The sequence below is a fragment of the Labeo rohita genome, chromosome 2 (genome assembly GCF_022985175.1).
Source record: "Labeo rohita strain BAU-BD-2019 chromosome 2, IGBB_LRoh.1.0, whole genome shotgun sequence".
In the NCBI taxonomy this organism is placed as follows: Eukaryota; Metazoa; Chordata; class Actinopteri; order Cypriniformes; family Cyprinidae; genus Labeo; species Labeo rohita.
In genome coordinates this window covers 3288299-3305097 of record NC_066870.1, presented here as the reverse complement: position 1 = coordinate 3305097, position 16799 = coordinate 3288299, and the positions used below count along the sequence as shown (strand labels likewise).

Genomic DNA, 16799 nt, shown 5'->3' with positions numbered 1-16799 from the left:
CCACCCAGAAGGCCCCTCATAAAACGCGCTGCCAAACCGTAATGCTGAGAGCCCTGCTGTGGTGCCACTGAGAGCCCCAATCACGGCCTGCGGTGCCCGTCTGAACGCCGAGCTGCTTTATTGCGTTCATTGTGCTACTTTCGCATGATTTTAGGTCAGGAAAATTACATTTCTGCTATTACGAGACATTATAGTTTACTAGTAAATTGTTTGGCGTTTCATAATCTCATGCAGATTCACTCATGACTTAATGAGTAGTGACAGCCAGACGAATGCGTACACGGAGGGATGTAATTTATGCAAGCTCCTACCCATAGTCTCTGCTAATGCGGCGCATCATTTATTTTGATCCTAATTAAGGGGATCCGGTGAGAGGCTGGAAAGACGATTCAGGTTGTTTCTCCACCTCCAGTTTGATCTGCACTGCCATCTTGTGGTTAAAACCATGCTTACACCACTAATTCAAATGAAAAAAATAAAATGCATACAGGAATCAATCAGGAAAGTAAGAAATCATCTGATTTGCATACTGATTTGCAGTTTAAAATGATAAACACAGCTATGATTAACCCTATGAAGTCTACTGTATCAGGAATATGCACATTTCTAAGGCCTCTAAATGATCAACGCAATCAAAACGTTAAATACAATCTACAAGCTTTCTGTGAAATGCTTTGTGGTTTTGCTGTGAAAACTTTACTGATTTTTGTGAAAAGAATAACTTTTATATTGTTAATAGTGATTTAAGATTAATGCATGGACTGAAGCAACTTTTAATTTGGTTATTCGTTTTTAGAAAAAGCATTTAAATTGTGAGTCTCAAATATGATAATCAGGCTTTTGAGGAATGTATTTGTTCATTTCTCAATCAGCATTGTATTGTATTAGTTAAAAACTAATCATTTAAATACCATCTTACTAAGACAAAACTGGGAAGATATACACATTTTTTTAAAAGGTTGTTAAATTCCTTCTTTTTTTTTTTGCACTGTTATGCTTAACATAATATGCATGTATACGCATAAACATATTACTGTAAGCTTAATTCATTTTCAACAAATAGCTGGTGTTTGATTTAGGTTCAGCTTTTTTATTTATTTGTTTCACAGCACTTGATTACCATGTCTATGTAACACACTGTGCATGAGTATAATTAATGACTATGGTAATGTGTACAACATTCAATAATTTTCAAGCTAATGAATTAATGACTGCATACTGATTGCATATTTTCTGTAATTGCAATGGATAGCCTGGAACCTGTCATGTAAAATGTGACCTGATACACTTCAGTTAACCAACATGCTGGAGTTTTATTTCTTTCATAATCACGGTGCAAAATGAATGCGTGTATTCACACGGCTGTGATTTGCTCTCACCTCTTTCACGACGCCGTCAAAACTGGCACGGTCCAGTTTAACCTCTGCCTGCACAGCGGGGACTTATTTACCCAAGTTCCTGGATGTAGTCAATGGTGTGGAGGAAGCACTGGGCCGGAACGAGGGAATACCTTGGAGGAGCGGCGCAGAGAAAGGGCCCATTCAAAGATGGAATGACAAATAGGTGAGTCTGTTTACGTACACGCTGTTGACACAAGTATGCATTTGGCTTGGTGGGTTATTGCTGGGTATTCGGGAATAAATCTCAACCTTTCAGGGCTACTGGGGTCCTGCAAAACAATGCCAATCTGTTTGGTTTAAAGCCACACATTTCAAAGTGATGGGTTTCCTAATGCCTCTTCCCTGCTTCTTATGTTTTGTACTGTACCAAGTGTCAAGCACTCAAATCATTAGCATTTTAATATTGGAATAATAAATACTTATTTTTTTTAATTATTTATTTATTCGTATTACATAATTGCATAACATAATATTAGTAATACATAGAGAGGTCAGTATTATTTTATGGGCCCACAATTAAAATCTCAGGTTGTTTTAATCCTGAAAACAAAACAATACAAAAAAATAGTTTTGATTTTTGATTTTTTTTTTTTTTTTGCTAAATGTTTTATGGCATTTTCTGTTGTTTTGTTATATGAACAACATTTTGAAATTATTTCATGGTCCTGAAAAAATAATCACATGAATTTCATCTAGTGGAAATGTTGACTAACATACTAAAGCATATAAAGCATATTAAAGTATAACTTTAACTGTAGTGTGTTATTTGATGTTACATTTAAATTACATTATATTTAAAGTTTATGATTTACATTATTTTTTATATATCTTATAATCTAAATGTACAAAATTGCAGCTTAATCATTACAAATGTGATCAATTACAAATATACAGAATTTGAATACAAGACATACAAGTTTAATGGAAATTGCTTTAAATATATATTAGTTCATCATAAATGATTGTCAGTACATTTGACAACACAATTTAACCTTATTTCAAAGACAACAAAAGTCATACTTAAGTGGGTGAAAAAAGCACTCTTAAGTTCAACTAACTGCATTTATTATAAATAATATATATTTTATTACACTTTCATTTTTTGTAGTTAACATGCAATGAAGTGTGAAAACATTACATTCAGTGCACACTCAAGTACATTATTTTAAAGTATATTATTTCCACAATATGTGCTTTTTAGGACAGAATTAATTTTTTTTTTGGTGAACTACCCCTTCACCATACCATCCTTTGCAACTGCAACTGCGTTGCATCAAGCATCTCTGTCCATGTTGAACATCTGTTATCTGCAATCTCATTTCAAACACAAGTTCCTTTTATTTCCTCAGTGTAAACAAGGCTTTTTTTTCCATCATTTCCAGTCCTGGATGATATTTTGGTCTTGTGGTACTCGCACTCGTAACAGCCTTGGGCTTGCCAGTGTCCCTCAGGCTTCTGGGAAGATGAAATAGTGCGCTGTTTCAAGAGGAGCACACTGCTTCAGCCACAGGTTTAAATTAAGCGTGGTGGAGCAGCGTCGGGAGGGGAGGCCTCAAACCCCCTCCGGCCACATAGGAAAGAGAATAACTCATGTATGGCAGCATGAATGCGCCGGCTGATACGTTAAATGTAAACAAGAGGAGAGACACGGTAAGCGAAGGGTCAAGTCATCGCACACATATCGCTTGAGCAGGGGAGGGCGTGCATTCTGCAGAGCTTATTTTGGTTTTGCTTTTCATTTTTGGTTTTACACCACGACGCACAAATCAAATATTAATGAGCAATGTGCGTCAGAAAAGAAGGCAGGAAAGTTTGTTTCCACTTTAGAGTGCCAGAAAGAGAGAGAGAGAGAGAAAAAACTAGTTTACCTTGATAATGTCTTAAAATGTTCCAACCGTTATTAAACAAACAGGATCTCATTATTATTTTATTCTATGCATAACTAACAAAAAGCGTGTCCTTTCTCATTCATGTTCTCGTGACCTCACAATCCCGGGTGGATTGATGTACTTGAAACGAGTCATTTGTTTTGTATGAGCATGTACGTGTCATAAACATGCCGGAGTTGTCCTTCAAAGATTTCCGTTTGCTAGCAAAGAGCCTTCTTCAGTCCAGTCTAAGTCCCCTGCTCATGCTTTCTGTGGGCCTGCTGGAATTCCTGTTTTGCTTGGGCCATCAGCACGTCCTTGTAGAACTGCAAGCCTTCTTTCTTTTTCTTCAAGGCATTCTTCAGAGCGGTTCTTGAGGTTTCATTTTCTTCTAGTTGCAGTGCCAGCCTGCATGGACAAGAAAATATGCATTTTAGTTACTCTTAGTTTTGCAGTCAGATTAAGCAAGCATCACTAATATAATAAACAATAAACTTTGGCATGTAACTGATTCTGCATAGATGTGCCACATCCATAAATGATACCCAATTAGTGTTGCCATGTGCTGTTATGTTCTAGTTCATTTCCAGAATTTCCTGATAATTTAATCACCCCCAAGCCATCTAGGGTGTTCATGTCTTTCTTTCTTTAGTCAAAAAGAAATTAAGGTTTTTGAGGAAAACATTCCTGAATTTATCTCTATATAGTGGACTTCAATGGGTTGAAGGTCCAAATTGCTGTTTCAATGCAGCTTCAAAGGGCTCTACATGATCCCAGCTGAGGAATAAGGGTCTTATCTAGTGAAATGATCAGTCGTTTTCTAAAAATATACTTTTTAACCACGAATGCTCTTGCACTAGTTCTTTGTTCTTTGTCTGTGTATTTCAGTTCAAAAAGGTAGGGTAGGGCCAAAAACTCTATCTCATTTTCTCAAAATTTCTTCAAAATCGTCCAACATTGTTGTTTTAGTTTTTTTGGTAAAGGGCATTTGACTTTCTTTGTACTTTCACCTTGTAAACACTGGATTGGTACTTCCGCCTATGTCATGCGTGGATAAAAAGTATGTAATTTTTTATTTTTATTTTTTTAGAAAATGACCAATTGTTTCACTAGATAAGACCCTTATTCCTCAGCTGGGATTGTGTAAAGCCCTTTAAAGCTGCACTGAAACTGCAATTTGGACCTTTAAACCCGTTGGCCACCATTGAAGTCCACTATATGGAGAAAAATCCTGGGAACTGTTTTCCGCAACTTAAAAGTTTAGTCAACTTGACATGTTAAGTTGTACTAAGTGACAACTTAGATATCCGAGTTCATTCAACTTTAAATTTTAAGGCAAGCCCAGCTTTTAAGTTTAACAAACCAAATTGTTTGTTTAGTCAGCTAAAATATCTAAGTTTTCACTTAGTACAACTTAACATTTCAAGTTGACTAAACTTACTTGAGCTGACTGAACTTAACATTTTAGGGCTGCAGGGTAACAAATTATTCTAAGTTGACTCAACAAATTGATTTTTGTTTCAGTGCTCAAAAACCTTAATTTCTTTTCAACTGAAGAAAGACATGAACATCTTGGATGTCATGGGGCAAGTAAATTATCAGGAAATTTTTATTCTGGAAGTAAACTACTTTAAGGGTTTTCACCTGGATGATAAAACTGGCAATAAAATGCCCTAATAGAAGATCTATAGAAAACAGACTTTCACATTGGCAGTTTAGGTCAAAACTGAGCACAGTTTTCATGAAAAAAATGGTCATGAAAAAGCAGTCATGTGGACCAAGGAGTGCACCACAGTACTCGACTTAAGACTACCTGCAGAAGTTTTCACATAAATGTCTCAGTTCTCTAAACTGGACAGCACAAAATGTGCCCAGTGTGAAAGCCTCCCAATAGGTCACATCCAAGAGTCACACCAGAACAATTTTGTAACCACCCAGAAATGTCCTACAGTTCCCATGAATTAGAAAAACTTGCACAGCTGTATCTGGGCAACTGCTAACAACAGCCCAGCAGTTGCTACTCAGGAGAATTCCTGTTGGGATGTAACAGCTTACGTGAAAACATGCTGAACTGTGACTTAAAATGTGACTGAAAATGCGCATCAAACCGTTAACTGTCACTGTCATTTCACTTCAAGGTAAGTTTCACACAGGACATGGCAAATTCAAGTTTCTGGAAAATTTTCAGTGTGAGGCATGTGGAAAGCGGCATGGTTTTGTAGCAGCAGGAAGGCGAGAAGGTTAGCAAATCTTTAGTGACATTTGATGTGCAAAAGGTTGATTGTAGTGGCTCATGAAGATCAAGCTGAGGTCATTTTTAAACCAAGCAGTTTTTTGTTGGTGACCACGGCAAATCATAAAGTTTGACCTTGAATACATGTGACCAAACTGAACCTGTTACAAAATCTGTGTGGGAAAAATTTTCAACCTTTTAAAAATTCCTAATTGCATGGATTCCTATTTAAATTACTGGATTTTATTCACCTGCAAAAATTCACCGAAAAGTAGTAAATGTGACCGCACCTCTTTTGCTATTGGCAGGCCTAAACAGAAAATGTGAAATCTACAGAATTTGAACAGCCTTCATTTAGAAAGTTATTCACATCCAGCACTTTTTAATTATTTAATATCAGAGTGTATATTTACACTAAGTGCAAATAGCCCGCCCTTGTAGTGTAAATATTTTGTGTAAACAGGCAGTGACTATTTACACTAACTCGGCCCACCAATGTGTGACTGGACTAGTCAAAATTAAAAAACACAGTTGTCAATCACAAACTCCAATGGCATTGATGGTAAAGCACGTGTCGTGTTCTTTTTGTTCTTTTTTTCCTCCCTTTTTCAAATATTATATCACATCGGAAAGGCATTTATTTTCAATAAAAATGGAAATAATCAAAAAGTTGAAAACAAGTATCAGGTAGGGTTAGGGTAGGTGTAGGGAGGGCTTTATTGTTCCAGTGGCATCTATTTAATAATCTGAATTAAAATTATAATTTACACTCAACACATTATTATTGCATACTGTTTTATAATGTACTACAATACTGAGTTGCAAATAATTGCCACTATTTGCAATAAATAGTATAAAAACCTGCTATTTTAACAAATGTAAATAGAATCTATAGCTATTTGCACTTAGTATAAATAGCATATTGCTAAAAATACTGCTATTTGCACTTAGTGTAAATCACATTTATCGCTAAGAAAAATGCTATTTTCACTTAGTGTAAATAGCCTCTATTGTTGTTTACACTTAGTGCAAATAGCCGCTCCCATTACATATTTTTGGCCTATGTTGCTAGTTAGATAACAACTAATTAGACTGTAGCACTTTCAGCTCAGCATAGCACATATGTGACCCTGGACCACAAAACCAGTCATAAGTGTTCCGAAATTGAGCTTTATACTTCCTCTGAAAGCTGAATAAATAAGCTTTCCATCGATGTATGGTTTGCTAGGATAGAACAATATTTGGCTGAGATACAACTATTTCAGTATATGGAATCTGAGAGTGCAAAAAAATCTAAATACTGAGAAAATCACCTTTAAAGTTTTCCAAAATAAGTTCTTCGCAATGCATATTACTAATCAAAAATTAAGTTTTGATATATTTACAGTAGGAAATTTACAAAATATCTTCATGGAACATGATCTTTACTTAATTTCCTAATGATTTTTGGCATAAAATAAAAACCTATATTTTTGACCCATACAATGTATTTTTGGCTATTGCTATAAATATACCCCAGCGACTTAAGACTGGTTTTGTGGTCCAGGGTCACATATTACTGTATTTGAATCCATTCCACTAGATTCTGCAGATTTCCTCCCACAATCAGGGTAAAATAACAAAACAAGCAATTTTGTCATCTGGGAACCGGGCATTTGTAATCAACAGCTGCTTTTTCACAGTCTGACCAAAGCGTTCCATTAACAGATAACTGGGCAAGTAAGTAAGTCAATGCCTTGGTAATGCTTGTGTTTACAGATGGTATGAGATGTAAATAGTGACCGTTTCATGGAGAATGATTACATTTTTCTGTTTACATTGCTTAAATAGCACGATCGACCAGGGAACATACAACTGACCAGTTCTGAATGGTGACGTCACTACATGCACTCTATCAGCTGGTTCATCACAACGGAGTCGAGAACAGTTTGTAATCGTGCCATGCCAAGACAAGTCCACATAGACATATAACTGTAACCATTTCTCTCCGTTTTTAGAACTGTACGGCCCATTGGTGGAAAAGCAGTTTATTTGACAGTTGTTGAAAGATGTTTTAGTAATAAAATGAGGTTGCATGTGAATACAAAATTTAGGAAGAAAAGCAGTACCGTGCGTGTTTTGAGTTCACTAAGTTGAGCATCACGGGTGACATCTGAGGAGATTCTGGGAGACAAACCCTCTTGTTTGTCAGGGAGACTCAGACTCAGACTCAGAATGCTGCCTGAGCTTCCTACACCAGGCCAAGAAAATGCAGTGAGACTGCTTTTTAATCAGACATTCAATGAACCTTTTACAGTGTAATAATAGTTTTAGTGACACTTCTGTGAAATATTATTGAAACTGAAAAAAGCAGTCTATGTGAAGTCATAGAGAACCTGTTCTACTCCGATTAGATGTTTGCAAACTCGCTTCTTTCCTTGAGTCCAGTTTGGCTTTCTCCAGCTGCTGCTCCAGTAAGACTGAACGCTGCCATTCTAGCCTGAGTTTCTGCTCAGCTTCTGCACACTGGCGCTTTGCCTCTTCTTCACTGTGCAATAAAGTAAGATTATTTAAGGACATAAACTGTAGCCATCCATGAAAGCAATTATATGTGTAATTTCTGTTTTACAAGCATCAACAAAACAGAATTGCAAAAATAATGACTTTTCAAACAGCCAGTCCCATTATAAGCTCATTGCCTGTCCTATATGCCAGGGTTTCCAAACAGGGGTTCACTAGGGAACTGCAGGGGGTTTGTGAGTTGACAAAAAGCTAATAATTCATAATATTGACTGTAACATTAAAATAAATATAAGGGGCTGCACAAGAATCAAGATATAGCTAAGTGTGAACATCTGAATTTTAACAGCATTCACAGGGACCCCATACACCGATGCCCTTTCCAAACACATACACTGTAACTTTCTTTCATCCATGGAACCCAAATGAAGATGTTTTGAAGAGAATTATTCATAACTTAGTTATTGATTCTGTCCTACCTGGTTTGCTGTACTTTGGTCAGCTCCAGCAGTTTGTCTCTCTCCACACTGGCAGCTTGATAAAGAGTCTTATACTCAGCACACTGAGCCTGGAGCGCTGGGATTTTAACAGCACACTCTGGACAGGCCGCTCGTGCTTCTCTGAAATAATATGCAATGCTTTCACTCATGTTGCTGTATTAGATAACAGCAGATACTGCAGACTGTATAAAGTGTGTGTGGATCTGTGCAGAAAATCACGGTTTATTTGTTGTTGACTAAGAATGTTAATACCTGGCAGAGTTTGACTCCCTGCTGTTTTCATGTCGTGATGTCAAAGGCCTGATGTTAGTTTGACTCTTACACTCTGACTGCTTCTGCACCAGACACACAAAACATGCATAAGCATGAGAAACGAAACGCAGCTGATGATGTGATCAGACGTGTCATACCATGAGCGCGAGTTGCTGGATCTCCTGCTCCAGCTCTTTGACCTTGTTCTCTTTCTCTGACACCATGACTTTGAGCTGCTGGATGAGGGAGGCGTGCTGCTGGGCCTCGCTGTGCAGATGCCTCTCCACACCCTGCTGAGCCTCCTCGCGCTGGAAGCCTTTCTGGCTTAGATGACCGAGCATGGCCTGCCACTTCGCCTGCTGCTTCTGCCAGAGGAGGGAGTCAGAGGTCAGCCCTGCTAAAATATTTAATATCACCTGCCAAAATTAATATTCAATATCCTGCTTCTGCTGGAGAAGGGAGTCAGGGATCATTCGTCTGTTTGGAATTTTATATTCTTTCTTGTTCATACATACTGTATGATAATTATTGGCAAGAATATCTATATCACATTACTATTTACAACAATGTAAACATTGCAAACACTATACCTAAACTTAACAATTACCCACTAACTATTAATAAGCAGCAAATTAGGAGTTTACTGTGGTGAAACCCTTATTTAATAGAAAATGTGTTTCCTAATCTAAATTCTGCTCATATTTACTGCTCACTATTAACTAACTATTAACTATAACCTTTGCCTCAATAAACTAATTTGCTTCCTATAAGATAGTTGTCAGGGTTATGTTTAGTTCTTGTTCTTGTCCTTGTGTTCATTGAGTTTTCAGTTGGCCTGTTCCCGTTACCTAGTTTTTCTTTGTTTCCTGATTGTTATTCCGTTCACCTGTGTTTATTAATTAACTTGTTAGTTCCTTTAATTTGCTCCCCTTCTTAAACCCTCAGTTCCCCTATAGTCTTTGTCCGTTCTCAGTCATTATTATTAGTTGTGTGTTCTCCCTGTCTGCCTGTATTTCAACTATTTTTCAAATCATTTTGTTTACAACATTCTCCATTCGTCATCTGCCTTCCTGCCTGCTACACAAACATGACAGTTGTACACTGACAATTTGTTGAGTCAACTTAAAATAATTTGTTACCTGGCTGCCTTTAAAATTTTAAGTTCAGTCAACTCAAAAACATTCAGTCAACTTGAAATGTTAAGTAGTAAAATTTTAAGGCAGCTGGGTAACAAGCCCAGCTTTTAAATTTAACAAACCAAATTTTTAGTCAACTCAGATATCTAAATTGTGACTTAGTACAACTTAACATTTCAAGTTGACTAAACTTAATTGAAAACAGCAGGGTAACAAATTATTTTAAGTTGACTCAATAAATTGTGTGTACTGATAAACAACCAAATATAATAGTAATATGCATGGTAGTTAACAGTGAAAATGGGTCCTTAAAATACTTTTTTACCATTCATACATAAATATTTATTTAATAAATGAATAATTACTTATAAATCTATTATTCTGACAATGACATTGTTAATATTAATAAATATAATTATTAATTGAATATTGGAGTCTTTTAATATATCGCTGTCACAGTAATTTTTAAGGTGAGCTAGCTCTTTAACCAGAACCTGAGTGTCTTTTAGCAGCCTGCAAGTAATATGCATTGGGCTCTTAAGGTATTTCACGCTCAAAACTAATCAGCACTAACTAACCGAGGTAACTGGTTCCTGAACTTGCTGGAGTTACATTACACTGATAATTTCACTAATATATATTTACCCACACCCACAAAAATAAATCTTCTCCATTGCCATTGATGGTTTTGTGTATAACTTCTAACATCTATTGAATTTTTACAAACAGTTCTTTAGATTTTTAAATGTTCTTCACAGTAGAAAGGAATGGTTCTTATAAGAAATGTTTACTGAGAGGTTCTTTGGTGAATCCCAAAAATAACCTTAATTTTTAGGAGTTTATATATCTATGAATACTCTGTATTGGGTATGATAATTCAAGAATCTGTTACCAATAAGGCATCGACCAGCTCATCATCGTGTTTGCCTTTATCCAGCAGAGTACTGATCTGGCTCTTCAGGGCTTTGATTTCTGTGCTCAACACTTTGCTTCTGGCTTTAGAGGCCTCCAGCTTCTTTTTCATGTCTGAGTGTTCTTCGAGCAGAACTTCATAATCCATTGTGAGCTTCTGCAAAGACACATCATTATAAGCATGTAGAAAATGTGAAATGTTATGACATACTCTGGGCCATAAAGATGTTTAATCGACATGCGCAACCTCCAGTGTCTCCTTCCTTTCCCTCTCTATGTGACGGATGTGGCTGAGGTTTCTGTCTTGTGTCTTCTGTTGGCCTCCCATTCTTGTGATCTCCTCCTCAAGGCCAAGCTCGCATAGCTGCTTTCTGAGAGAGGACTGGCTCAGCTGTTGTTCCAGGTCTCGCACCTTCAGTGTATAAAATGTAAAATATGACCTATGAGTACTAAAAAACCAACAGAGCAAATTCCAATAATGGGTGAAACTATGAAAGCCTGTTTCCACCATGGAATAAAAAATAAATAAATAAAAAAAAAAAAAAAAAAAAGAATTGCAGCTTTTTATCTGCAGACAATTCAAAGTTTTTTCCTCGCATTTCTCAGAATTGCTAGATATAAACTTAAAATTCGGACTTCCTCACAATTCAGAGTTTATATCTCACAATTACGATTTTTTTTTTCAGAATTGCAAGTTTATATCTCACAATTCTTACTATATCTCACAACTCTTACTATATCTCACAATTCAGACACAATTCAGAATTGCAAGGAAAAAAAAGACAGAATTGTGAGATAAAAAGTTACAATTGTCTTTTTTTATTTTTATCCTGTAGCACAAACAAGATTTCATATGCAGTGGTTGTTTTAAGCTCATTTTAATTTTGTCCAGTGAATTTGTGATTAGTGGGTAACTTTTTTTTTAACTTTTGCAGAGATTTCCATTTTGTATGATAGTGTATAGAATAAATATAAAAGAATTATCATTATTATAAAAGAATTAAGAGAAACAAGTCTGAATTGTAAGATATAAATTCAGTACTATGAGAAAAATAGGATAATTGTAAGAAAATTGCGATATATTAATTCAAAATTCAGACTTTCTTTCTCACAGTTCGAATTTACAAATTTGAGTTTAAACCTTGCAATTTGGACTTTTTTAGAATCATGAGAAAAGAGAGATTTGTGAGAAATAAACTCGGAAGAAAAGTCTATTTTGAATGACAAATGTTATACAAAAGAATAAAAAAATACAAAAGAAAAAACAGCACTTCTGTTTTGCTTGTGAAAAATATCCAAGAGAGAACAGCCATTCTCAATACATGAAGCTGATTATGTTTAGCAAATGAGTGAATAATCAACATCTACAACAAATCATTCAATTATCATGCTAAAAGTTGAACATGCACGTTCAGGTCATGTTGACTCACTCTGTTCTGAAGAGCGAGGATCTGCTGTGAACGGCCTCTCCAGCCTCCTGGGTTACACAGTATCTGCTGAATATTCACATCCTCACCCACCTCACAGCTCAACACCTGACAAAACAGTTTGACTAAATCCTGATGTTTGCTGAAACGTATTCATATAAATGACAAGATTTATTGCGAACAAACCTTGTGAGCTATTTTTAACTCTTGCTTAAACGTCTGGATCTGGTTGCGGTATTCAGTCATTTTGAGCTGGGCTGTAGATAATTTCTCCTGCAGGGATTTTACTACCGGGCTGTTCTGTGCATAAAAACATTATAAAGTCATGTAAAAACAATTGCACATGTCTAATCATGTACCAAATGATGAAGAACATGTTATAGCACAATATTACTTCAAGATGGTCGTTCATAGTTCTTGAATTCTGCATTTTGTTTGTCTTCTTTCCAGGATTAAGTAACAGCGTGGTCTGAAGCTAATAAAACAGCAGACATATTGATGAAATACCACACTTAGAAGAAGCTGATTGTGCACCAAAAAACGCATCTGAAATCAAAGTAGTTAACAATTCTGTTTTATCTATACCTCTTTCTCCAGTTCTTTGACTCGATTGTTTGCTTGTTTAGTTTTGGTCTTCTCTCGTTCTATGTCAGCAGCTAATTCTCGATTCTTCTTTGACAGTTCCACAATTTTGGTTGCTGCTGCATCTCCTGCCAGACCAGCAGTACCTAGGCCAAAAAAAAAAAACCATACAAAAGATTGCTGGGTTACACTTTATTTTGATACTCCACTTTAGACATTCTTCTAATTATAAGTAACTTTGCAACTACATGTCAACTAATTCTCATTAATTTGCAACTACATGTCTACTAACTCTCAAAGCAGACTGTTAGGTTTAGGGTTTAGGGTTTTAGTAGAATAAGTTGACACATACTTGCAAAGTTTAGAAGATTGTTAGAAGATATTAGGCAGACAGTCTACTAATACTCTAATGACTAGTTGACATGCAGTTGCAAAGTCACTTACTGTGAGTAGAATGTCTTAAGTGGACTGTCAAAATAAAGTGTTACCTTTAATGTTTATATTTTTTAAGAAATTAAGCAATGATGCATTACATTGATCAAAAGTGACAGTAAAGATTTATAATGTTCCATCAGATTTACATTTTAAATAAATGGTTTAATTAAAAAAAAAAAATCCATTTTAAATTTTAGATTTGAATTTTTGTTGTTGTTTTTTTTTTACTTTTTGATCATCAAAGAACCCTAAAAAAATAAATGTTATCTCTGTTTCCACAACAATATTAGGCAGCACAGCTGCCTTCAACATTGGTAAAACACTGCACATCAAATCATCATATTAAAATGATTTATTGAGGATCATCTGGCAGTGAAGACTGGAATAGTGATATTGAATAGCTTTCTATTTTTTTTATTAATTAAATGCAGCCTTAAAAGAGAAATTCACTTCCAAAACAAAAATTTACAGACTATTTACTCACCCCCTTGACATCCAAGATGTTTGTGTCTTTCTTTCTTCAGTCGATAATAAATTGAAGAGTTCAGATGCAAAAGCCTCTAAATCCATCTGACATTTTTCTTTAAAATGAGCATTTCTTTCTGGCTACTTTGTATAGGTTTCTATGTAAGTACTGGCACTTCTGATTGGGCTGAGGCTGGAATGTAGCGAGTTTAAAGTAAAAGTATTTGATGGACGTAAACTATGTGTCAGGAGCATTCACTCAGTATCATTATCTCATTTTTGACCAAGATGACTTTTAGCTGGTTTTGCATCTGAACTCTTCAATTATGTTTCTTGAGGAAAACATTTCAGGATATTTCTTCATATAGTGGACTTCAATGGTGCCCCCAAGTTTGAACTTCCAAAATGTAGTTTAAATGCAGCTTCAAATGTTTCTAAATGATCCCAGCCGAGGAAGAAGGGCCTTATCTAGCAAAACAATCGGCCATTTTCTATACAAATTGACAATTTATATACTTTTTAACCTCAAACGCTCGTCTCAGTTTTTTCCGGTTCAATGCGGTCAGTACAGTTAGGGTATGTCGAAAAACTTCCATCTCGTTTTCTTCCCCAAATTCACAGTTGTCCGACATCGCTGCAGAAGTACCACCCTAGTGTTTACGTGAACAACGTAAAGATCAAATGGCCTTTAAAAAAAAAAAGGAAGGTAAAACAGTGATGTAGAACGATTTTGATGTTGAAGAAGAAAACGAAACAGGAGTTTTTCGACATACCCTAACTGTATTGACCCGGTTTACATAGACTACGTATGCACTTTGCAGAGACGAGACAAGGCGAGCATTTGAGGTTTAAAAAGACCCTTATTTCTCGGCTGATCATTTAGAGCCATTTGAAGCTGAATTTGAACTGCATTTTGGAAGTTCAAGTTCAGAAAGAAAGACATGAACATCTTGGATGACAAGGGGGTGAATAAGTTATCTGTTAAGTATTGTTCTGGAAGTGAATTTCTCCTTTAATGAGATTTCTTTCAAAAACATTAAAAAAATTGTAGTAATATACTTTGACTTCATGCAGCCACTAACCAGTTCGTTAGTAGTCAATGCAAAAACAGCTAAGAACATGTAATGAGAAAAGCTTTATTTGTTTGCAGATGATACATGCAGTGCAAGGCTTACTTAAGTATGATGTACTGTAAGTGTCGTATAACTTATTGATGATATTCAATGATATTGAAATTGTATATCAAGCTCACAACTGTAGAAACGACATACTGTTTACCTGCTAAAGCCAATCGTTCCTCCTCTCTCTTCTTTTTCAGGTGTTTTATCTCAAAGTCTTTCTCACTCAGCAGTTTATAGAGTCTGCCATTCTCATCTCTCAGCTCCCTCACGTAATCTTGCAACTGTTCATTTTCATTCTGCATCACTCTGAATTAGAATACAATTACTATTTTATTAATACTTGGCATATGGAATAAACACATAGTTATACACACACACACACACACACACATATGGTTATGTCATTTTGAATAACTAAAAACTAGTGGAGGTAAATTCAAAAGAAAATCCATGCAGAGGTAATAGAATTTTAAATGAAAGTGGTAAAGGAGAAAAAAACTGAATGCAGTCTGCTAAATTACCAATGAATAATTCAATTAGGTGTCATTTCTGACATGATGGACTATGTTGTTGTCCTGAAAGGATGTTGTTCTCATAATTATATTTTGTGATAGCAGCTCTGTGGACTCATGTTTCATGTGTCACCTTGCGTTGAATACATCCGTCATGTCATCATCCTCTTCTGTGAAGCTTATATTGTCCAGGCTGCTGAGAGGAGGAGCGTTTGGGTCAGTCTTATCTCTTTCCGTCTTTTTCATCTCCAGTCTTTTCTGGATGCGCTGCACTTGTTGCTCTTGAAGAGCTTGAAATTGAAGCCTCAGCTGCTCCTTTATTTCATCACTGTCACCATCCATCACTGAGAGATCAGAGACAATATGACACATCTGACAAATGGCATGAGAGCTTGTTTACGCAGTCTAATGCAGTTATAGATGAGAGCTGTCCAAACATGCTTCAAAGAAACATCCATACATCCAGGTAACTTAAAGAGAGCACTTCACACCTGATTTGCCTCTTGCAGGATTGAGTTTTAAAGCACTTTCATTTCTTTTTTTTATGTTATTTCGTTGTAAGTACAATGTTTAGGCTACTCTGTGTTAATGTTTATACTTTGAGCTGCATTGTGCTATGCAAATAAAAATAAATAATAAATAGAAATAAAATATTTATTATTTTTACTACTACTCCTACTGCTTACTACCAGCTTCCACAAATAATATATGTATGATATCAGAGCAATTTAGATTATTTTAGATAAATTAATGTTTGACTCTTACCATACAAACTATTCACTAACGTTACAGTCCGGGGATGATTCTCAAGCGGTCAGTTTAAACCTGAACAAAAACTTACCGGACAAATTTAGAAAGATTCCGGTCAACTTAAGTTAAGAATTGGCATTAAAATTGACATGGTTATTAAGTTAATTCATAAAAAATAGCTAACAGAGTACAGTCCGTGAGTTAACAGATACTAAAGGTTTCACGAATAGTTTCCCGTCCATTTGTATACACGACCGTCTCCATGGGAACGCGTTGCCACACACTGAGAAAAAAAGGTACAAAAGCTATCACTGGGACGGCACCATTGCGAAAGAAACTATTATGTACCATATGGGTACTAATATGCACACTTGAACTACTAATATGTACTTTTAAGCTACTAAAATGAATCCTTGAGGTATAAATAAGGTGCAAAGGTTTACCTTTTGAAAGGGTATACCGTCCCAGTGACAGCGTTTGTACCTTTTTTTTCTTAGAGTAGCAGGAAGTGCGTGCAGAGGTGCGTTTGATAACCTCTGTTGACATCTGCTAGAAAAATAATGAGGCACGCTACAAATACCAGCAGGAATGTACATTAGTGGGAATTTAATACGTCTATATAAAAGGGTCAATGACGTGACGCCTAAATTTTCTGTCCGATTGCATTTGAATTTGATTTGCATTTGATTTGCAATTGAAATCCATTC

At 35.9% G+C, this 16799-nt stretch overlaps 1 protein-coding gene across 2 annotated transcripts; it reads right to left on the bottom strand.

Annotated features, from left to right (window-relative positions):
- Positions 1–2467: 2467 nt before the first annotated feature.
- On the bottom strand, positions 2468–16419 carry ccdc13 (coiled-coil domain containing 13). Of its 2 annotated transcripts, none has more exons than XM_051126000.1 (15): positions 16108–16419; positions 15476–15686; positions 14988–15136; positions 12813–12955; positions 12622–12702; positions 12414–12527; positions 12231–12335; positions 11048–11212; positions 10781–10957; positions 8911–9117; positions 8753–8835; positions 8480–8620; positions 7877–8028; positions 7610–7731; positions 2468–3676 (listed from the first exon to the last, which is right to left on the bottom strand). In XM_051126000.1, the coding sequence occupies exons 2-15, from the start codon at positions 15682–15684 to the stop codon at positions 3650–3652; spliced, it is 1875 nt and encodes a 624-aa protein (XP_050981957.1). In that variant the 5' UTR covers positions 15685–15686; positions 16108–16419; the 3' UTR covers positions 2468–3649. The 2 variants fall into 2 exon arrangements, with proteins under 2 accessions (XP_050981957.1, XP_050981965.1); XM_051126008.1 differs by having other exon boundaries at positions 16184–16419.
- Positions 16420–16799: the final 380 nt, after the last annotated feature.